This window comes from Zosterops lateralis (assembly GCF_965231275.1).
Source record: "Zosterops lateralis genome assembly, chromosome: W".
NCBI lineage: Eukaryota > Metazoa > Chordata > Aves > Passeriformes > Zosteropidae > Zosterops > Zosterops lateralis.
In genome coordinates, this window is record NC_139801.1 from 24429279 (window position 1) to 24447777 (window position 18499).

General features: G+C 41.8%; 1 protein-coding gene across 1 annotated transcript in view; it reads left to right on the plus strand.

Moving 5' to 3' along the window:
- Nucleotides 1-6367: 6367 nt before the first annotated feature.
- Nucleotides 6368-18499, plus strand: part of LOC310922198 (BDNF/NT-3 growth factors receptor-like) — a 96684-nt gene continuing 84552 nt past the window's right edge. Inside the window, exons 1-2 of the mRNA XM_083882620.1 lie at nt 6368-6470; nt 6614-7002. Coding sequence (XP_083738746.1) covers nt 6680-7002 — 323 coding nt within the window. The 5' untranslated portion in view covers nt 6368-6470; nt 6614-6679. The remainder of the gene's footprint in view (nt 6471-6613; nt 7003-18499) is intronic.

Here is an 18499-nt window from a genome sequence, read left to right on the forward strand (position 1 = left end):
TCTGCCACAAGAGACGGCAAAAATACTTTGAGCTAATTGCTCAATTTCAGCCACAAAAGATGGTGATCACTTTGTTTGAGCTCATTGCTTGATTGATAATTAAATGCAGGCAACAGTGCTTGCAAATTGATGGGTGCGGATTTTGGTAAAATTCGTACTCTCGCTATTACGGGAGAAATTTGATTAGAGCTTTGCAAGCAGTGTTTCTCTGCCAAATGCTCTGGAGCCATGAGCTGTTGCGAGTGGCAAAAATTCTTTGAAATTTTTTTGTGGCCCAAAATAGTCAGAAGCCAGTGCAAGGACCCACGGTCTTTACAGACGTTTTGAGGAGGACAAGGTAGGCCATTGTTGTTTGGAAGGATGGTTTTGAGGGGCAAGCTTTGGAAGGTCATGAGGATGGGCAGCCCATTTGGTTGTATTGGGGCTGCTGTCATGGCATTTCCAAAGTTTTCCCAGGAACCTTTTCATTTAGTCACGGATTCCATTTCTGTGGCCAACATGGCACAGCAGTTGGGTTGTTCAGTTTTGAAGGGAGTCAGCAATGTTGCTTTGTTCCATTTGCTGAAGAACCTGTGTTGTGCCACAGAGGCCTGGTTCTTTAAAAACAAAAATGGGGAATGCAGGGTAAAAACCCTGCACATTTAATTGGCAAAGATTTTGCATGCCATCTAGCACCGTAAGGTGCCACAGAATTTTATTAACCCTGTCATGTTGAAAGCCGGAAACCGTGACCGAATTGAAGGTCAACAAGTGGAGAAACCACTGAGTGATGACTGATGTCGATGACGAGTGATCACTCTGATGGCCCTTCCACGAGAAGAAATTTAACTATGTTCATTTTCTTTTTTCCTTTTTTCTTTTTTAATCCACAAAATAACTCTCCCAGCACAGAAAGGCCATCAATGGCAGGGCAAAGTACAGAGTTTGTTTGTATTAACATGTTCCCAAGCTCAACAAATTAGAGGTAAGAAGTGCAGACAGCAAACTACATGAGTCACACAGACACATGCCACTGAAGAACTACTATAGCTATAGCATGCTCAATTCAAAAATGCAATTGTCTCATGCCCCAAGTGGAGCACTGTCATGGTTTTACCCCAGCTGGCAACTCCAGCTGCATGCTCACTATTCCCCGGTTGGATGGGGGAGAGAATTGGAAGAGTAAAAGTGAGAAAACCCATGGGTTGAGAAAAAGACAGTTTAATGAGTAAAGCAAAAGCTGTGCATGCAAGCAAAGCAAAACAAGGAATTCATTCCCTACTTCCCATTGGCAGGTAGGTGTTCAGCCATCTCCAGAAAAGCAAGAGTCTATCACACATAACGAGGATGTGGGAAGACAGAACACCATAATTTCAGATGCCTCCCCACTTTCTTCTTCTTCCCCTAGATTTATATACTGAACATGATTGTCATATGGTATGGAATTTCCCTTTGGTCAGTTGGGATCAGCTGTCCTAGCTGTGTCTCCTCCCTACTTCCTGTGCACCCCCAGCCTAATTGCTGGTGAGGTGGTATGAGAGGCAGAAAAGGCCTTGAAGCTGTATAAGCACTACTCAGCAAAAACAAAAACATTGCTATATTATAAACAGCTTTCAGCACAAATCCAAAACATAGCCCATATCAGCTACTATGAAGAAAATTAACTCTATCCCAGCTGAAACCAACACCAGTGTTGCATATCCAGATATTGAACTACCTTGACTGAGGCCTGACTTGAGGCCTGTTTAGGCCTCCAAGCCTGTTACGCAGTTAAAATTCCTAGTGAGCTTGTGGCGCAGTTAGAAATAGATATTAAGGTGTTTGGGAAATATAATGAGGTATTGAAGGTCACAGAGTAGAGTTGTTAGTAGGCGTGTGTTAGCCACCTTAAGAGTAAATTAAACAATGTGTGTTTGCATTCTTTCTTCTGCTGTGTGCCAATGAAAGAGTTATTACATATATAAACTATGTAAAGTTCTATATAAGCTGCTGCACTGCACGTAATAAACGGAATCATGTATGACTAACCATACTGGTCGAATCTGCGTGAGTTCTGTCTAACCCTCTAACATTATTAGTGGTAACCCTGACTTCACACCAGTACTAAAAAGATTGTAGCAGATTGACCTTGGCTGGCCACCAAGTGCCCACCAAACCACTCTCACTCCCCTTCTCAGTGGGAAAAGGAGAGAATGAAAATGAAAAACTAGTGTGTTTCATTGCATTCCCACACCTGAGCAAGATGTTTCTATTTAAGGAAAAGGGTTTCAGTTACACCCTTGACTTTTAAGAAAGAAGCACCAGAACTTTCTGTTCTTCTCTCATCGTAAATGGCCCAGTGCCAGGACAAAGGCACCTGTTGGTCTCTGTAGCTGTTTTTCAGAAATGTAGCTAGTTTCTATTGGGCAGCAAGTCAAAAAACCCTCCTAAAACATTAAGTAGATAAGAAAGAGCACAGAGGTTCTCGGGGCTTTTTTGGGGTGTCTTAGCCAGGTGTAAGGGGCTTTCCTGCACCTGCGCACAGCTTCTGTTTTGTTTTTGTATCATTTTTTATGTTCTCTTTAATTAAAACATTTTGCTTTTCAAAGCACACCTGATCAGCTGTGTTACAATTATTTTAAAGCCATTTCAGGGAGGTTGCAGGTCAGCCCTCAGAGCCTGATACATCTTTGTGGGGCTCAAAACACTCTGGCCACCACGCAGCCTGTATCACTAGTGGGTCAAGATAATGTCAGTTTAATAAAGAAAAGCAAGTCCACACATGGAAACAAAACAAAGAAAAAAAAATATTCTTTACTTCCCATTAGGAGGCAACATCCAGTCACTTCCTGGGAAGTAGGGTTTCAGTATTTATAATGGTTGCTTCAGAAGACAAATACTTTAATAATGAATGCCCTCTCTCTCCTTCTCAGCTTATATTGCTGACCATGATGTCATACGCTATGAAATATCCCTTTGGTCACTTTGGGTCAGCTGTTCTGGCTATGTCTCCTCCCAACCTCTTCCCTACCCTCAGCCTATTGGCCTTTGGGAGTGTGGGGGTTTGGAGGGTTTCAGAGCCTGGAAAAATGGATGTCTCAAGACATTTTGGAATGCATGTGTGTGGGGGAGTGTTGTGGTGCATTTTGGCTTTACCAAATTTCTGCATACTTCTGTTATTTGTTTTATAATGGTTTGTCTGTGTACTCGCATGTTAAAACCCCTTTTGGTTTTTGCCGAATTAGGGGTCCTGTCAATCACTCTGCAACCCTGCCCAGATGGCTAGAAAGTTCTAGTGGGGGGCCAGGGTGATTGGCAGAGTCCATGCCATCGCCTCCCTTTTTTATGTATGGGATGGTTCTACTGATTGTCCCCTTGTTCTGGGTACCTCCCCCTCTCTCTGGGATTGGTTCTAGATTGTCCCCTGCCCCTTCACACAGCCCCTGTACTTAAGCTGAAACCCAAGAGGAAAAACTCACTTTTACGTGGGCCCTCTGGGTGAAATAAAACCCCAGTTGAAACCCATGTGGAAGTCCTCCTTTATTCCTCGCCATCGCCATGCTTCTGCCTGAGGCCAAGACCCACAACATCAGAAAGGTACCAAGCTATACTCTTAAATGCGAGTTCAGTGAAAGAGGTAGCCGGATAGCAGCTCCGAACCCCCGCAGGGAAGGCGGAAGGTCAGGCCTTGTCCTGGAGAGACAGTGAACTGCCCCATACTCTCTCCACTTAGAGCCAGTATCCTACCCTGGCAGAGCTGCCAATCATTGACACACTGGAAGCAGTGCTCCACTCTCCCCTAATGCAGCTCCTGAGTGGCTGAATGATCACAAGTCCTACCTAGGGGAAGGACTCAGGGATTCCAAGGGGTATTTAAGGCCTGGCAGGAGGCCAACACATGTCTTGACCCTACCCCCTCTTGGAGTTTCTATCTGGACATCACTGGAACCCAGGATTTGGTAGCTATATATGTACTTTTCTATATATTTTCTGTCTTTCTATCCTTCTTCTTCTAATTCCCTCTTCTTGGAATATTTTGAGTAACTTAACATCAAACGTGTTTAAAGTTTGCTAAGTTGAATGGGCTAAATTAATGCTGTGAGGAGAGTTTTATGTTGATTGGATGTTGTACTAAATCTTTTGCTAAAGTTCCCTGATTTTCTATAGTTTGCCAGTAAACCTTTTTGTTGTTTTGATCTCTGGAGAATATCTGGTCGATATTTCTCCCATGCATTTAACCCAGAGTACATAAACCACTGTAAAGCCCTTCCAGTGAGTTGATTGGGGCCTTACAGAGAGAGAGCCTTGATGCCATGCCACCACTGATCAGCAGTAGCTAAAATACGTGTGTTATCAACACCTATCTAGCTACAACTACAAAGCATAGCAATATGAAGGCTGATATAGAGAAAGTTAACTCTATCCCAGCCAGACTCAATACAGTCAAGCATGACTTCCCCTTGGTCAATCCATGCTGACTACTCTTGATGACCCTGGAACCTTGGGTTGGAACTAGATGATCTTTAAGGTCCCTTCCAACCCAAACCATTCCATAATCAAAGATTGTCAAGAGTGGTCTTACAATGACATCTGCTAGCTCCCTCAGCATTTGTGGGTGCATCCCATCAGGGCCTATGGAATTGTCTACATCCAGTTAGCATTAGTATTCCATGACCTGATCCTGTTCCACCAAGGGTGCATCTGCCTTGCTCTAGCCTTTTCCCCCTGGTCTCAGGGGCCTGGTATTCTTGAAGTCCAGTCTTGCTAGTAAAGACTGAGGGCAAAGTAGGCATTCAGCACCTCAGTCTTTCCGTATCCAGTATAACCAGGACATGTAACATTAGACAAGCCTTTCTTGTTTTCTTTCACATCCCTGGCCAGATTAGATTCCATTTTGGCTTTAAGTTTCTTTACTTCATCCCTGGAGGATTGGACAATGTCTCTGTATTCCTCTTAGGTTACCTCTCCCTGCTTCCACCCTCAGGTTGTGAGCCTGCTTTTTACCCTGGTTCCTCCTTTCAGGATCCTAAACTCCACCATCTCATGGACACTGCAGCCAAGGCTGCTTTCAGCCTCCAAATTCTCAATGAATCCCTCCTTTTTTGCCAGTATGAGGTTCTGCAGAGCATCTCTCTGCCTTGACCCTTCTATCATTTGCGTCAGGGTATTGTCATTGATGCTCTTCAGGAATCTCCTTGATTGCTTCTGCTCTGCTGTGTTGTCCCTTCACTTTTAGGGATCCTGACTGAGACACCACTGTACATGGAGGAGTTAATTATCCCCATAACAGTTAACCTGAATAGGCCCAGGCCTGTGCTGTGCTGCATGCATAGTGTGGCCATCAGGCTTGCATTTTTCTATAGATTCCTTGGCCAAATGACAAACATAGCCAGCTTGTTTTAACAGAGAAGCCTTCAGTGAGCTCCCACTTGGTCGTGGTAATTGCACTACATGCATGGTTTTGTGTTTACCTAAAAGTGCAGTAAGAAGTTATCATGCAAACGTTCTTTTAGGAAGACTTCTTTTCTTGATAGAAAATTATATAATAACTGGAATGACCAAAAAGGAGGAACCTCTCTCCATGGACAGAATTTGCCCATGTCATGGGAGAAATCCATCCAGAGTCTGTCCAACTCTGCATGAACATGGAGTTCCATGTGTTTTTTATACTCCTCTTCTTATTCTGTCTTATTTAAACAATTATTTTATTAAGCCATTTATTGTTGAGATTTTCTTATTGAGACACAGAAAGAACTCCTCACTATCTGTCTTTCTCTTGCCCTCCCCCAGCGTAGAACACCAGCAGCTATTGGGGTGGCTGAAGTTCCTCATGAGGACCAGGGCCTGCAAATATGAGGCTATTTCAAGTTGTTTGTAGAAGGCCTCATCTACTTGTTCTTACTGATCAGGCAGTCTAAAGCAGACACCCATTACAGTATTGACTGTATTGGTTCGCTTTTTAATCCTTAGCCGTAAATTCTCAGTTGGCTCATCATCCATCCCTAGACAGAACTCCATGCATTCCGGCAGCTCTTTCACATAAAGGATAACTGTTTTTCTTACTCCCCATCTCTGCCTCCATCTCTCCGTCTCCCTGTCTCACATCTGCTCTCCTCAGGCTGTCTGTCCCCATCTCTCTCGCGCGTTCTCTAGGTCTCTGTCTCTCTGTCATTGCCTTCCCTGTGTTTCACTTTCTATTTCCCCGTCTGTTCCCCCCTCTATTCTCCCCCGTTCTCCCTCTGTGTCTCTCCTTGTCTCAATTCCTCTTTGTCTCCTTGTCATCTGGAGGGGTGTGCGTAGAGCGACAAGCACAGCTCTCTGTCTTCCGCTTCCGCCGTGACTTGCGTTGTTTTTTCCATTCCTTCTCTACCGCGGACACCGGTCGGCTGAGACCCCGCAGGTAGAAGCGTTGCCTCTGCCACCTGTCTCGGCCGCTCCGCGCATTTTTGCAGCATTATCAGGAACCGCCACGAGTCAGGCACCGTCGCTGCACGCCAGCGGGGCCAGGGCAGGTACTAGGGTCGGCCGCGCCGTTCCGTTCCGTTCCGTTCCGTTCCGTTCTGTGCCGTGCCGTGCCGTGCCGTGCCGTGCCGTGCCGTGTCGTGCCGGCGTTCCCTCTCGCCTCTCATCACCCTTTTCTGTCTCTGTGCCTCAGCAGCCCCATATCCTGCCGCCCCGCAAAGCCTCCCAGGCGGCTGCGGTGCGTCCATGTGAACCCTGGATGCGGGGTACTCGTCCGCGGTTCCGAAGGCTGCGCCCCCTCCGATCGTGCTCCTCGGCAGTGGCGGTAGGTGGAGGACGTCGAGGCAGCGCTGGAGTGAGTGGGGGCGGCATGGCGTCCTGGCGGCGAAGACGGCCGGAGCCCGACTTGGCCTGGCTGTGGGGCTTGTGCTGCCTGGTGCTCGGCTCCTGGTGGGGCGCGTTGGGCTGCCCTGTGTCCTGCCGCTGCAGCTCCTTTCGGATCTGGTGCACGGAGCCGGCGCCAGGCATTATCTCCTTCCCTGTCCCGCAGCGGAGCGCCGAGGGCTTAAATGTCACCGAAATGTGAGTACAAGTCGGTCCCAGCCCCGGGAAAGTGGGTGGCAGGGATGGAGCCGCTGGAGCGACGTGGGGACGGCCGGCAGAGGGGAAGTTCCCTGCACTGAAATTCACTTGCTCCGCGAACTGATGTTCTAGCTGGAAGCTTAAAATTCCAGTGTGATTTAATTAGGACTTGACTTCCCAGATATATAATTTCGAACCCATTTAGATGATAATGCTAGTCGCCCGCGGTACTATTTCCTGGGAAAGTCGGCGTGGAGATCGCGGGTTCGGGGAAATACCTGGGATTGCAAAAGCACGCAGTCAAGATGCCGTCCCCGGCTCTTGTATCTGCTGGGGCGGAGTATGTGGGTGGGTGAAGTGTGTATCATCCAAAACTCGCTTTTGCGTCGGCGGCAGTTTTGGAAAAGTTTTTCATTTCTCTTTTTAAAATTTTTGTCACCTCCTTTTATTCCTGTGAATGGAGAGTATAGTGAATGCCCTGTCCATAGGCACATGAACCTTCTTTGCCCTTCCCTATATGGTCGCTAAAAGGAGAAAAGACTGTCTGCAGAAGAAAGAGCATTGCTCTGTCACTCCGCAAGTGTTGGAGCATTAGGAAACTCTCCTTAATAGTGAAGAAAGTGGAAGGGGTCTTTTGATTGTTTGTTTTTTACCCTTTTACCCATGTGTCATTACTTTTTTTGGCTGCAAATTATTTAAGTAAAGGAATCCAGTAGCTTTTTGTGTTCAGTTCTGCATCCTCTTTACAGATCTGTGAAATCTACATACATTGACTGAGAAAAGCTGCAGAGACTTCTAAGCAAAAATTTTGGATACCATATTTGATATGGTGAAAAAAAATCCTCTGTTTTGCCCATTTTCATCTTCTCCAGCACCTGCTGTTTCTGCATTATTTCCTATGACATTTTCAATAAAAAAGATAACAGAATATTTCCCTCCATAATATATTCAGATTTCTAACTTTCCCTTCTCTTTCTTTCTCCTCTATTTCAGTTTCCTTTAGAAACAATGTGAAAATGCCATTAAATTTGGTGTGACTTCAGATTAATTCTAGCTCTTGGGCTACCTTTCTGCAGTTTCTTATAGTCAATTTACTGCATTTCTTTATGTATGCATGGGGAAAAAGCTGGAGACGTTAATTTCTTCTACTCATATAGGGCCTACCTTGGGTAAATTTTTAGGACCTAAGAGAGTGAAGTAACATTTCTAAGTTGTTGCAAGAGTTAGTCTCAGATTTTGTTTAATATCCTGTGAATTGCTTAATGAAAAAAATAAATCTTGTTATGCATGATTGCTCATTTTTATAAGCTTGGCTAGCCTTGTTATCCAGTATGTTCAATTTGTAGGTAACTCAGCAATTTCCCCCTAGAACTTAAGCTCTGTTTAAAAGATCAGAGAAAAAATGCATATATATATATATATGCTAGATGTGACCAACTTAAAACATGTCCAGTCATTTTCCATTGATATTTTTGGGTTTCATTATTTTCTGTGGTGTTTTCAGCATCACTGTTAAACTTTACATTTCTTTGCAATTTTTACTGTATCATTCTGTAACACTGCATGTTGTGTTTGATGATCTAAAAATAATTGGGACTACTGAATTTCTCAGGAGATGCTATTGCCCATATTAAAGATACTATTGTTTTAACATAAATCAAGAACACCCTTTAATTAGTTTGTAGACATAAATTAAAAGTTGAACTTCCTATCCTCAAGCAGATCAACGCTCCTGCCCAATTTGGTGTCATCTGCAGACTTGCTGAGGGTGCACTCAATCCTCTCAAGTAGATCACTGATAAAGATATTAAACAGGACTGGCCCCAGTACTGAGCACTGGGGTGTTACAAATGAATGTGAGAGTTTAGATAAGTCTCTGCCTTTTGCCTAGGCCTCTGGCAGCAGGCAGTAGATTTATTAAGCTGGCCAGCACCCCAAAACCCACTCTCATTTGCAAGTTCTTTAATAATGACTGGTTCGGACTATTATAGAATGAAATATTTCATAGACACAAAACTAACAGATATAAGACTTAAAACAAACTACACAGGAATAAGGACAAAAAGACTACTAGTAGGTAGGTATATACAGCGTGAGGTTAAAGGTACCTATTAATTTTACAGCTAGCCAAGAAATAATATAACTTAGGATTCAATGTATCTTACCATCCAGTTGTTGGTGGGGCACACATCGAGATCCTTTCCCTCAGTTCCCAGGAAAGTAACCATGGAATTTGTGTCCAAACTCCGGGGAGAAGTCCCGAACGCTTGTCAGGGTGTGTGTGGCTGAGGTTTCTGCCTTTGTGATAACTCATGTGTCTTTTATAGTTTGTAAAACAGTGTCTCTCAGTGAACAATATTTCTTTTATCTCTTCCCACATCTGCTGTCCAGACTAAGATGTTAATTCTTAGCTGAGGCCTGAGCCCGTTTGGCACCAGAGATGACCCGTTGCTGGACCTTTCAGCCCCTGGGTTATTTCTTTATGCACCAACTATCTGTGGTAGAGAAGGGGGGGGATAGACGTCCTGCCACATGGAGAACACCACTAGTGACCATCTGCCAGCTGGATTTAACTCCATTCACCACCACTCTCTGGGCCCAATCATCCAGACAGTTTTTTACCCAGCCAACAGTATATCTGTCCAAGCCATGAGCAGGCAATAAGAGTAGATTTTTGTCTTGTTGCTTAAGGTGCTGACATATGCTGGTCTTAGTCTGGAAAGCATGTGCCCATGCTAAAAATGTTTATCATAACACAGCTTAATCATAATAATTGTTTTGTAGCACGCACTTATTAGAGATAAACTGAATTCCAAAGTGAGGCCTGAATTAAAATAATGAAATCAGCAACTAAAGCGTAAATGAAGAACTAAGGAGCAAGAATGGTGAGAGTAAAATTAATATATAAATATTATGAAATCCATACATTATAAGTACAATGGCACACAAGTAATTCTTGACCAGATCACTTGAGCAAAAATATTAATATGATAATAAATGAGTCACTTTAAAAGTTTCTATGATTTTTTTGTAAAAAGTCTGATCTAATATTTTCTCTTTAAGTAAAAAGTACTGGTAATATATATCAGTATACATGACTCTTTATAGTCCTTGCTATCAAAGTATCTTCTTGCACTGCAAGTATATTCCTGGCCTAGTTTAGGAGCTCTAGGATAATGCCATTAATATGCTGTCTTATGATTATTCAGGTGAATGAGGTTTGAAATTATTTGGTGTATTTCAGGAAGAACTGCTTCTCAACAAAATACTAGGTGACTTTAGCTCTTCCCCTGTAAAAGAGAGATGTAGTTGTGTAGTGTATACACTTCAAAACCACAAAGTAAATTTCTTATGCAGCTCTATAAAACAGTCTAGAATTGCTAATAAATAAGAGAGGATAAATAATTTATAGAGGTAATTATTTAACAAGTCATGAGCCTGTGGTAAAAATACTTTTGGCTGTGAAAGATGGCATGGCTTTGCTTGATTTAATGTTTATTTCTGGTGTTTTGAAATGATACAGTAAAATGCAAAGCATTGGGCTGCAAACTATTGAAGGGATTTTGGACAGTTGAGATATAACAGCTCCTTTTAGTAATCTGTCATTGTTTTTTATTACATTTTGGGTCATTGGTTGGAGAAAGACATATGACAGGACTCCCCAAGGATCAGCAACAAACAGCAAGGTTTATTGTTTGGAGCCCCCTTTTATAGAGAGTTCAAAATTCCCAGGCTTGGACAACTGATTGGTCAGGGTTTCTGCACCACCCAGCTCTTTGGCCAATGATATGTCTGAATATCAGGTTGAATGGGATTGGCTGAGGTGCCCTGTTTGAGTTCAAATCTATCCTATCATTGCTTACCCAGGAACTTGTTTATTTCTTTTCTATATCGAACTAGACTAGCCAAATTAGATTTCTTATTTATGGCCAAATTTATATGTCCAGCTACAGACCAGATGTGCTATTTTTTAATCTTCTTTTTAAATTCTTGCTTATGGTGAGTTGAAAGTAAGCATTATGAAAATCAGTTTTGTAATTTCCAGGCTCCAAAAATACCCCGAATATCACAAACTATAGGGTTTTATATATTATGGGTTTTTTTTTTTTGCTCTCAGGTAACCTTTTGCATCCCTTGTTTTAAACCTTCTTCCTCCAGTTGGTGAGGGGCTCCTTGGGAACTTATCTGGGGTTGTTTCTGGCATGCTGAGACAGTACAAGCTGGATTTTGCTGGAGGACAGCAGCATTCTTCGGGTGTTCAGTGTTGTGCAGGATTGGGCTAGCAAAATACTACCTTTAGTTCTATGTCTTCAGTCACTCGAGTTTTAAGAGAGTTTGGGATTATATACTAAAATGAAAGTAATTTGTATAAATTTGAGGCCTTGGTCTAGACAATGTTTTCATGAAGCTTCCCCTTCTTTCCATACTAATAAGAAAAGAGAAGGTCCAGGAGTCCAGCTTCCATAATCTTTAGAAAGCATTTACCAGATTTTTTAGATTCTATTTTTCCTTTATGATTTTTATGTTGAAATATAAGATCTCAAATCATTCTAAAACAAAAACTTTTTCATAAGTAAATAAAGGCTTTATTTCTCCATTTTGAATTAGCTTTAAGAGGGGAAAAACAATGTACTTTTTGGATTGCAGTTCTCTCTCTCTACAGTGTTTGTCAACTGTCACTGCAGCAACATCTAACATGTCAATACACGTGGCTAGTAGAATTTCTTTGCCTAAGCTGGATGAGTACAGTAAGTAGTGAATATTAAAAAGATGAAAAACAAAACAGAGAACTTCAAAAACCCTCTCAATACCTTATTGATGTTAAATGTATCTTTAGCTTGTTATATTTGGAAAATGTCTCTTTGAAAACTATCCTTTAAAAAATGAAACATTATTAAGTTATCATTTACGTGAATTTAAAATGGAGAAATAAGTTCTTAGAGGTTGGAAAGCCATATGCCTATGCTGCATGGGATGAAAATATAATCTATTACTGGACATTGTTTGCATTTGCAAAGATCTACTTATATAAATGTATGTAGACACATAGCTGCTATTGAAATGAAATATATTTGGGATGCACCTTAATTTTTTTTTTGATTGTGAGCCTAAGTTTTCAGAAACTGCATAAAGCGAAGCAAACCAAACTAACATCCCCTGAAATATGCATATAGATATCTTGTTTCTTATATAGCTACTATTAAACATATGTGGTGGTTTTACCTTGGCTGGATGCCAGGTGCCCACCAAAGCCACTTTACCACTCCCCTCCTCAACTGGACAGGGGAGAGAAAATATAATGAAAGGCTCATGAGTTGAGATAACAAGGAGAGGTCATTCACCAATTACCATCACAGGCAAAACAGGCTTGACTTGGGGATATTTATTGAATTTTTTACCAATCACATCAGACCAGGATAATGAGAAGTAAACCCAAATCTTAAAAAACCCTTCCCTCACCCCTCCCTCCTTCCTGGGCTTAACTTTGTTCCTGGTTCTTTACTTCCTCCCCCAGCAGTGCAGGGAGATGGGAATTTGGCTTATGGTCAGTTCATCACTTTTCTGCCACTGCTTTCTCCTCATGGGGAGGACTCCTTCCCCTGCTTCAGCATGGGGTCCCTCCCACAGAAGACAGTCCTCCACAAACTTCTCCAATGTGAAACCTTCTCATGGAGTACATTTCATCATAAACTACTCCCATGTGGGTCCCTTCCATGGGGCACAGTCCTTCAGGAACAGGCTGCTCCATCATGGATCCCCCATGGGGTCACAAGTCCTACTAGGAAACTTGCTCCAGCATGGGCTCCTCTCTCCATGGGACTATAGGGCCTGCCAGGATTCTGCTCCACTGTGGGCTTCACAAGGGATCACAGACTCCTTCAGACAGCCACCTGCTTCAGTGTGGGGCCCTCCACAGGCTGCAGGAGGATCTCTGCACCCCCATGGTCCTCCATGGGCTGCAGGGACACAGCTGCCTCACCATGGTCCACCACAGACTGCAGAGAAATCTCAGCTCCAGTGCCTGGAGCACCTCCTACCCCTCCTTCTCCACTAACCTTGGTGTCTGCATAAGTGTTTATCTTACATATTCTCACTCCTCTGGCTGCAATTTGCTTCTTCCCAGTACCTTTTTTTTTTTTTTTTCACATAAGTGTTACTACCATGTTGATTGGCTCAGACCTGGCATTGGCTCTGTCAGACATAGAGGAACCTTTCAGCAACTTCTTACAGAAGCCACCCCTGCTGCTACCCAAAACCTTGCCATGCAAACCCAATACACCACAACATTACAGAATCATAATGCACTTGTGGGAAAGGAGCCATGTCATGAAAATTCTTTTGTGAATATGTATATTTGAAATTTTTTTTCCTGGAAGAAAATGACCTGTATTGACTGATGATTATCAACAGCTGATATAGCTGAAATTATTAAATATATTTAATACCAGGTCAGCTACTTTCGTTTCTGATATTTTTGAATGTCGTCCCTGCATTTCTTGCTTTCGAGTGTTTGAGTCTTTGCAGCAGCTTCTCACGCTGCTTCATGTAAACAATATTGTATTCTTAGAGTTTATCTGTATGTTTTGCATTCTTGTTCTCTGAGAGAGAACTTGACTGATGGTCATATTGACCAATGGAGTCAGGAGGTTGTAACCTCCTTGGGCCAATCTTGGCCCTCTGTACAAAATGTATATAAGCTATTGGAGTGAGATAATAAAAGAGCCTTCCATGTTTGACCCTGCCGCTGCTTGCCGTCCTCTGTGAAGGTCCGCTCCCACGTCGCAACCTGTTGCCCCTCTAAAGGCGTGGGGTAACATTTGAAGACCAGATTTCAGACCAATATTCCTTAGTTCTAAGCAGGGCCTGAAGAAAGAATTTTTTTCTATAGAATTAAGACAAAGTCGAACAAGGCAGACACAAGACCTAGAGACATTTGAAAAACAATTTAAAAGACTGTAATATCTAAATGGTATAACTTGAAGCAGCTTTTTGCTAAGCCTACTGGTCCTGGTCCAGCAAGATACATAGATGCCTTTTATTATAAACAGAAGCCATGGCTCAGATTCTGGCCTTGTTAAAATTGGTATCAAAACATCAGTGGAATTGAAACATTTCAACAATGTATAGTAGTTTAGAGGGCATATGCTAAGGATGAAAAGAACTTTTGTTCAAGCATATTTTTTTTGCTTTTAATAAATTTAAAAGACAGAATTTTTAAATAAATTTGGAAGAGAAGGGATATTCTTGAAGCTAATTACTCCCTTGTGACTTATTTTTGGATGGGGTTTTCTTCGATCCCAAGTGTTTTCCTACTGTGTAAAGACTGAATATGTTGAGGCAAGAGGAAGGAGAGATTGAGTATTTTAGAGGGGTGTTTTACAATTTTTCAAATACCATATTTAAATGAACCTGCACAGTAATTTTATGAGCAAAACAATGGCAGTTGCACTTGCTACAGAAGCTTGTACTAGATTTGCTAGTTCACTATATACATTTGTCTGATGTATAAAGCAGGACAAGCAATTAATCAAAGTTTGTCCATTGCCAAAACATAGTGAAATGGTAGTGCTTCTAAGCTTCTTAAGGGAGAATCTCTTAACAGACCACTAATTGGGGCTGGACAATTTATTTATTTTTCATCTTGGTTTGGCAGTTAAGACAACAGAAATCTTTTGCATTTGGATTTGAACAAAATTATCTTTTTCATTTCTGAACCATACATATAAAAATAATTAGGACCATATTAAGCAGATATCCTCTGTAACATGGATATCCTCTTGTAGTGGGTTGATCTTGGCTGGATGCCAGGTGCCCACTAAGCCAGTCTATCACTCCCTTTCCTGTGGGGATTGAGAGGACACGGACCATGTTATGCAAGTAAAGCTAGTTTATTACACTAATCGCCCATATTTATAGTTCTCTAAGTTCCGTACAAAATTTTCCACTCAGATTCCTTTGCCCTTGTTCCCTTAGTAATACAATCTTTTCAGTTATCAAGTCCTTGTTACATTCTTTCATTCTTGGTGCATTCACTGCACCAGCAATGTCCTTGTTACATCTTCTCTCGTCAGAGCGGTTAGAATGATCAGATATGATGTCTTCACTTTTGATTATCTCTCCCACAGTTTCCACTGTATCAAAGCCAAGAAATCGACGATGCTACCCAACTCCTGTAACTGTCTGATCTTCCACATTTTCCCAATAGAACAGGGGAGAGAATAAGATGGAGAACAACCAGCAGGTGAGATAGGGCGGTTTTATTACAGTGGAAGAAAAAAAAATAAGTGAGAGTCTGTGTGCTTATAAATGAAGAGAAAAAAGTCAATCTCTACTTCCCATCAGTGAGACATGTTCAGACACTTCCTGGGAAGCAGGGCTTCAGCACATGTAATGGTTCCTCTAGGAGGCAAACATTGAAGAATCGCAGCTGTCCCCCTTCCTCCTCTCTCCCTTTGTTTTTATATCTGAGCTGACGTTATATCGTATAGAATATCCCTTTGGCTAATTTGGGTCATCTTGAATTATTAAAAAAAATATGGATATTGATCTAATACCAATATCCAACTATGACGGACAAAGACACTCTAACAGTTTAAAGTTAGAAAGTGTATGTTTATTACAATGCCAGGCAGCGTGCGGGATAGCTCCCAAATACACACGCGCAATTCACAGATGATCACAAGGTCTTTTTATGTACAGGAGTATTGAATATCCAAAACACAAATGCATATTCATAACTCTGGTACATCCCATTCCCTGCTTCATATGGTAATTAGCCAAAAAAAACCATTAAGCATGAGTAGTTTGTTCTTTGAAATGGGTCAGTGGTCTTTTTTATGGGGTGGAACCCCATCAAAATGATGAAGAAAGATTGTCTTCCTCTCTTTGACTTTTTAACCTTTAGTGTTATGTGACAACTGAATTCTGTTTTTCCAGGACTGTTTGATTTATGATTGTATTGCATTCATGGAGTCTATTGATAGTTTGACAGGTCCCATGATTTATCAGTTCCTTCAATTCGGCTTCTGTTAACAAAAGGGAAGCTTAGCTACCTTTCCTCAACAATATCTATTTTAACTAAAGTCCTTAATTCTTCTAAATCAATGCTTCAATCTGGCCTGGTTGTGTCCCAGGATCTTGCCCACTCCCATTGCTTTGATGGGGGGAGGAATGTCAGAGGGACAGCACTGCTCAGCAGCAGCCAAAACACTGGTCTGTTATCAACACCCATCCAGCTATTGTCTCTGTTAGGAGACAAATCTAGGAGAAAACACTCTGGAATGAGTGTTTTCTCTAAAGAGAAGGGATCCAGTAATCCCTTTTTGCCAATGAAAGAAATGAATACCAGTGGGTGAAAGTGAAAAAAAAAACAAAATTGTTTATTAACAGGAGAAAGGTGTGCCCACAAGGCACAGAAAAAGATTGAATAAATGCTAGATATTGAACTTTCAGAACCTTACCTCACACACTTCCACACACCCACCCACAGCAGAACACAAAAAAAGAAACCCCAAAATGCCCGAGGAAGAAAAAAACCCATGCTGGCTGGTCACATGGCAGGGAAGTAAAAAATGGCGACTGGCCCCTTTGTCTGAGGGAAGGGAAAAAAAGAGTTCACTCAGCAGCTTGGGCAAAACAGATGGGAACCTGTTGAACTTCTGGCGTTGGTCTTCTCCTCACAGCAGATGAAGCTGGTGGAGTTTTGTTGTTTTTGTTGTCCTTTCTCTTGTTGGTTCAGTTTTTTTCTGAGGTCTCAGGATCAGAGTGCCCCCCTGTCCCCCCTGTCCCCACAGGCTCTTGGTCTACCACCCTGGTGATTATCTGATCTTGGACAAAAAAACCAAGCCTAAACAGTTCAAGGAAAAAAAAAAACTAAAACAAAACAACAAAACCCTGAAGGATTTCTGCTGCAGTTGAGGGAAAAAGAAAAAAAAAAAAAAAAAAAAAAAAAAGAAACTTATGAAGCATTGATTTAGAAGAATTAAAGACTTTAGTTAAAATAGATATTGCTGAGGTAAGGTAGTTAAGCTTCCCTTTTGTTAACAGAAGCCGGATTGAAGGAACTGATAAATCATGGAACCTGTCAAACTAGGCTTTTACATCCTGAATTATCAATAGACTCCATGAATACAATACAATCATAAACCAAACAGTCCTAGAAAAACAGGATTCAGTTGTCACATAACACTAAAGGTTAAAAAGTCAAAGAGAGGAAGACCCATCTTTCTTCATCATTTTGGGACCCCACCCCATAAAAAAGACCACCGACCCATTTCAAAGAACAAACTACTCATGCTTAATGGCTTTTTGGCTAATTACCATATGAAGCGGGGAATGGGATGCACCAGAGTTATGAATATGCATTTGTGTTTTGGGTATTCAATACCCCTGTACATAAAAGACCCTGTGATCATCTGTAAAGCGCGCGTGTGTATTTGGGAGCGATCCCGCACGCTGCTTGGCATTGTAATAAACATACACTTTCTAACTTTAAACTGTTACAGTGTCTTTGTCCGTCATAGTTGGATATTGGTATTGGATCAATATCCATATTTTTTCAATAATTCACTTATTGCCTAATCTACAAAAAACCCCGAGTTAGTTAAGCAACAAAATAACTCTGATCTCCACGGCACCCGAGCAAGCCATGGAGTGAGTCTTTGAATAATGCCTGCACAGGAGCCTGATGGTCCCCATCCCTTCCCTGGCTCCATCTTAAAGCTACAACAGCCATTTCTGGGCAAAAAGAAGACGATTAGGGAATAGTGTATCATCATAAAATCACCCCAAGACAGCTATTAATGCAAAGCACAGCACTGTGAGAGCTGTGAACTTTACCTCAGTCAGATCCAATACACCTATATTACAGTCAGATGCTGTATTCTGTATGAAGAGCATATAAGATGTGAATTTTCCCCACACTTCTGCAATAACTGATTTTCCAAGTGCCAGACTGCACAGCAAACATATGTAGATAAATCATGTGTGCATACTGAGCATGTCAGATTTCTTGGACATGTATGAGGGACTTTTCACAGCATATGCTGTTAGTGTCATATGCTGAACTTGCTAAGCATGTCTATGACTATCCCAGACTTCAGCATTTAAAATCTGTCAAGTCTCTGTGGACTGCATAGGAAAGACACAAATCAGTTGGCTACTCTTCTGCCAGCAACGGAGTCTACCTCTTCCAAGAAGTGATTCAGAAGGCCTAAATTAGATTAGTACTGCAAATCTACTTATTTGTCTGATATAAGCATTCCCTTCTCTCTCCACTGACTATAAGAAAACTTTGAGGACTTAGTTCACTGAATGGAAAAAGCAAGACCTCCTATAAAACAGCATCATGCTGTGGAGTAAGATGTTTGTGTTGTCCAAACCAAATAATTTCATTAGAGTATTGTACAGGATTGCTCTGCTTGATTAAGAGCATGGGTTTGAACCAAGGTCTTGCATGTCTTAAATACCATCCTATATGGCATACAGATGTGGATTT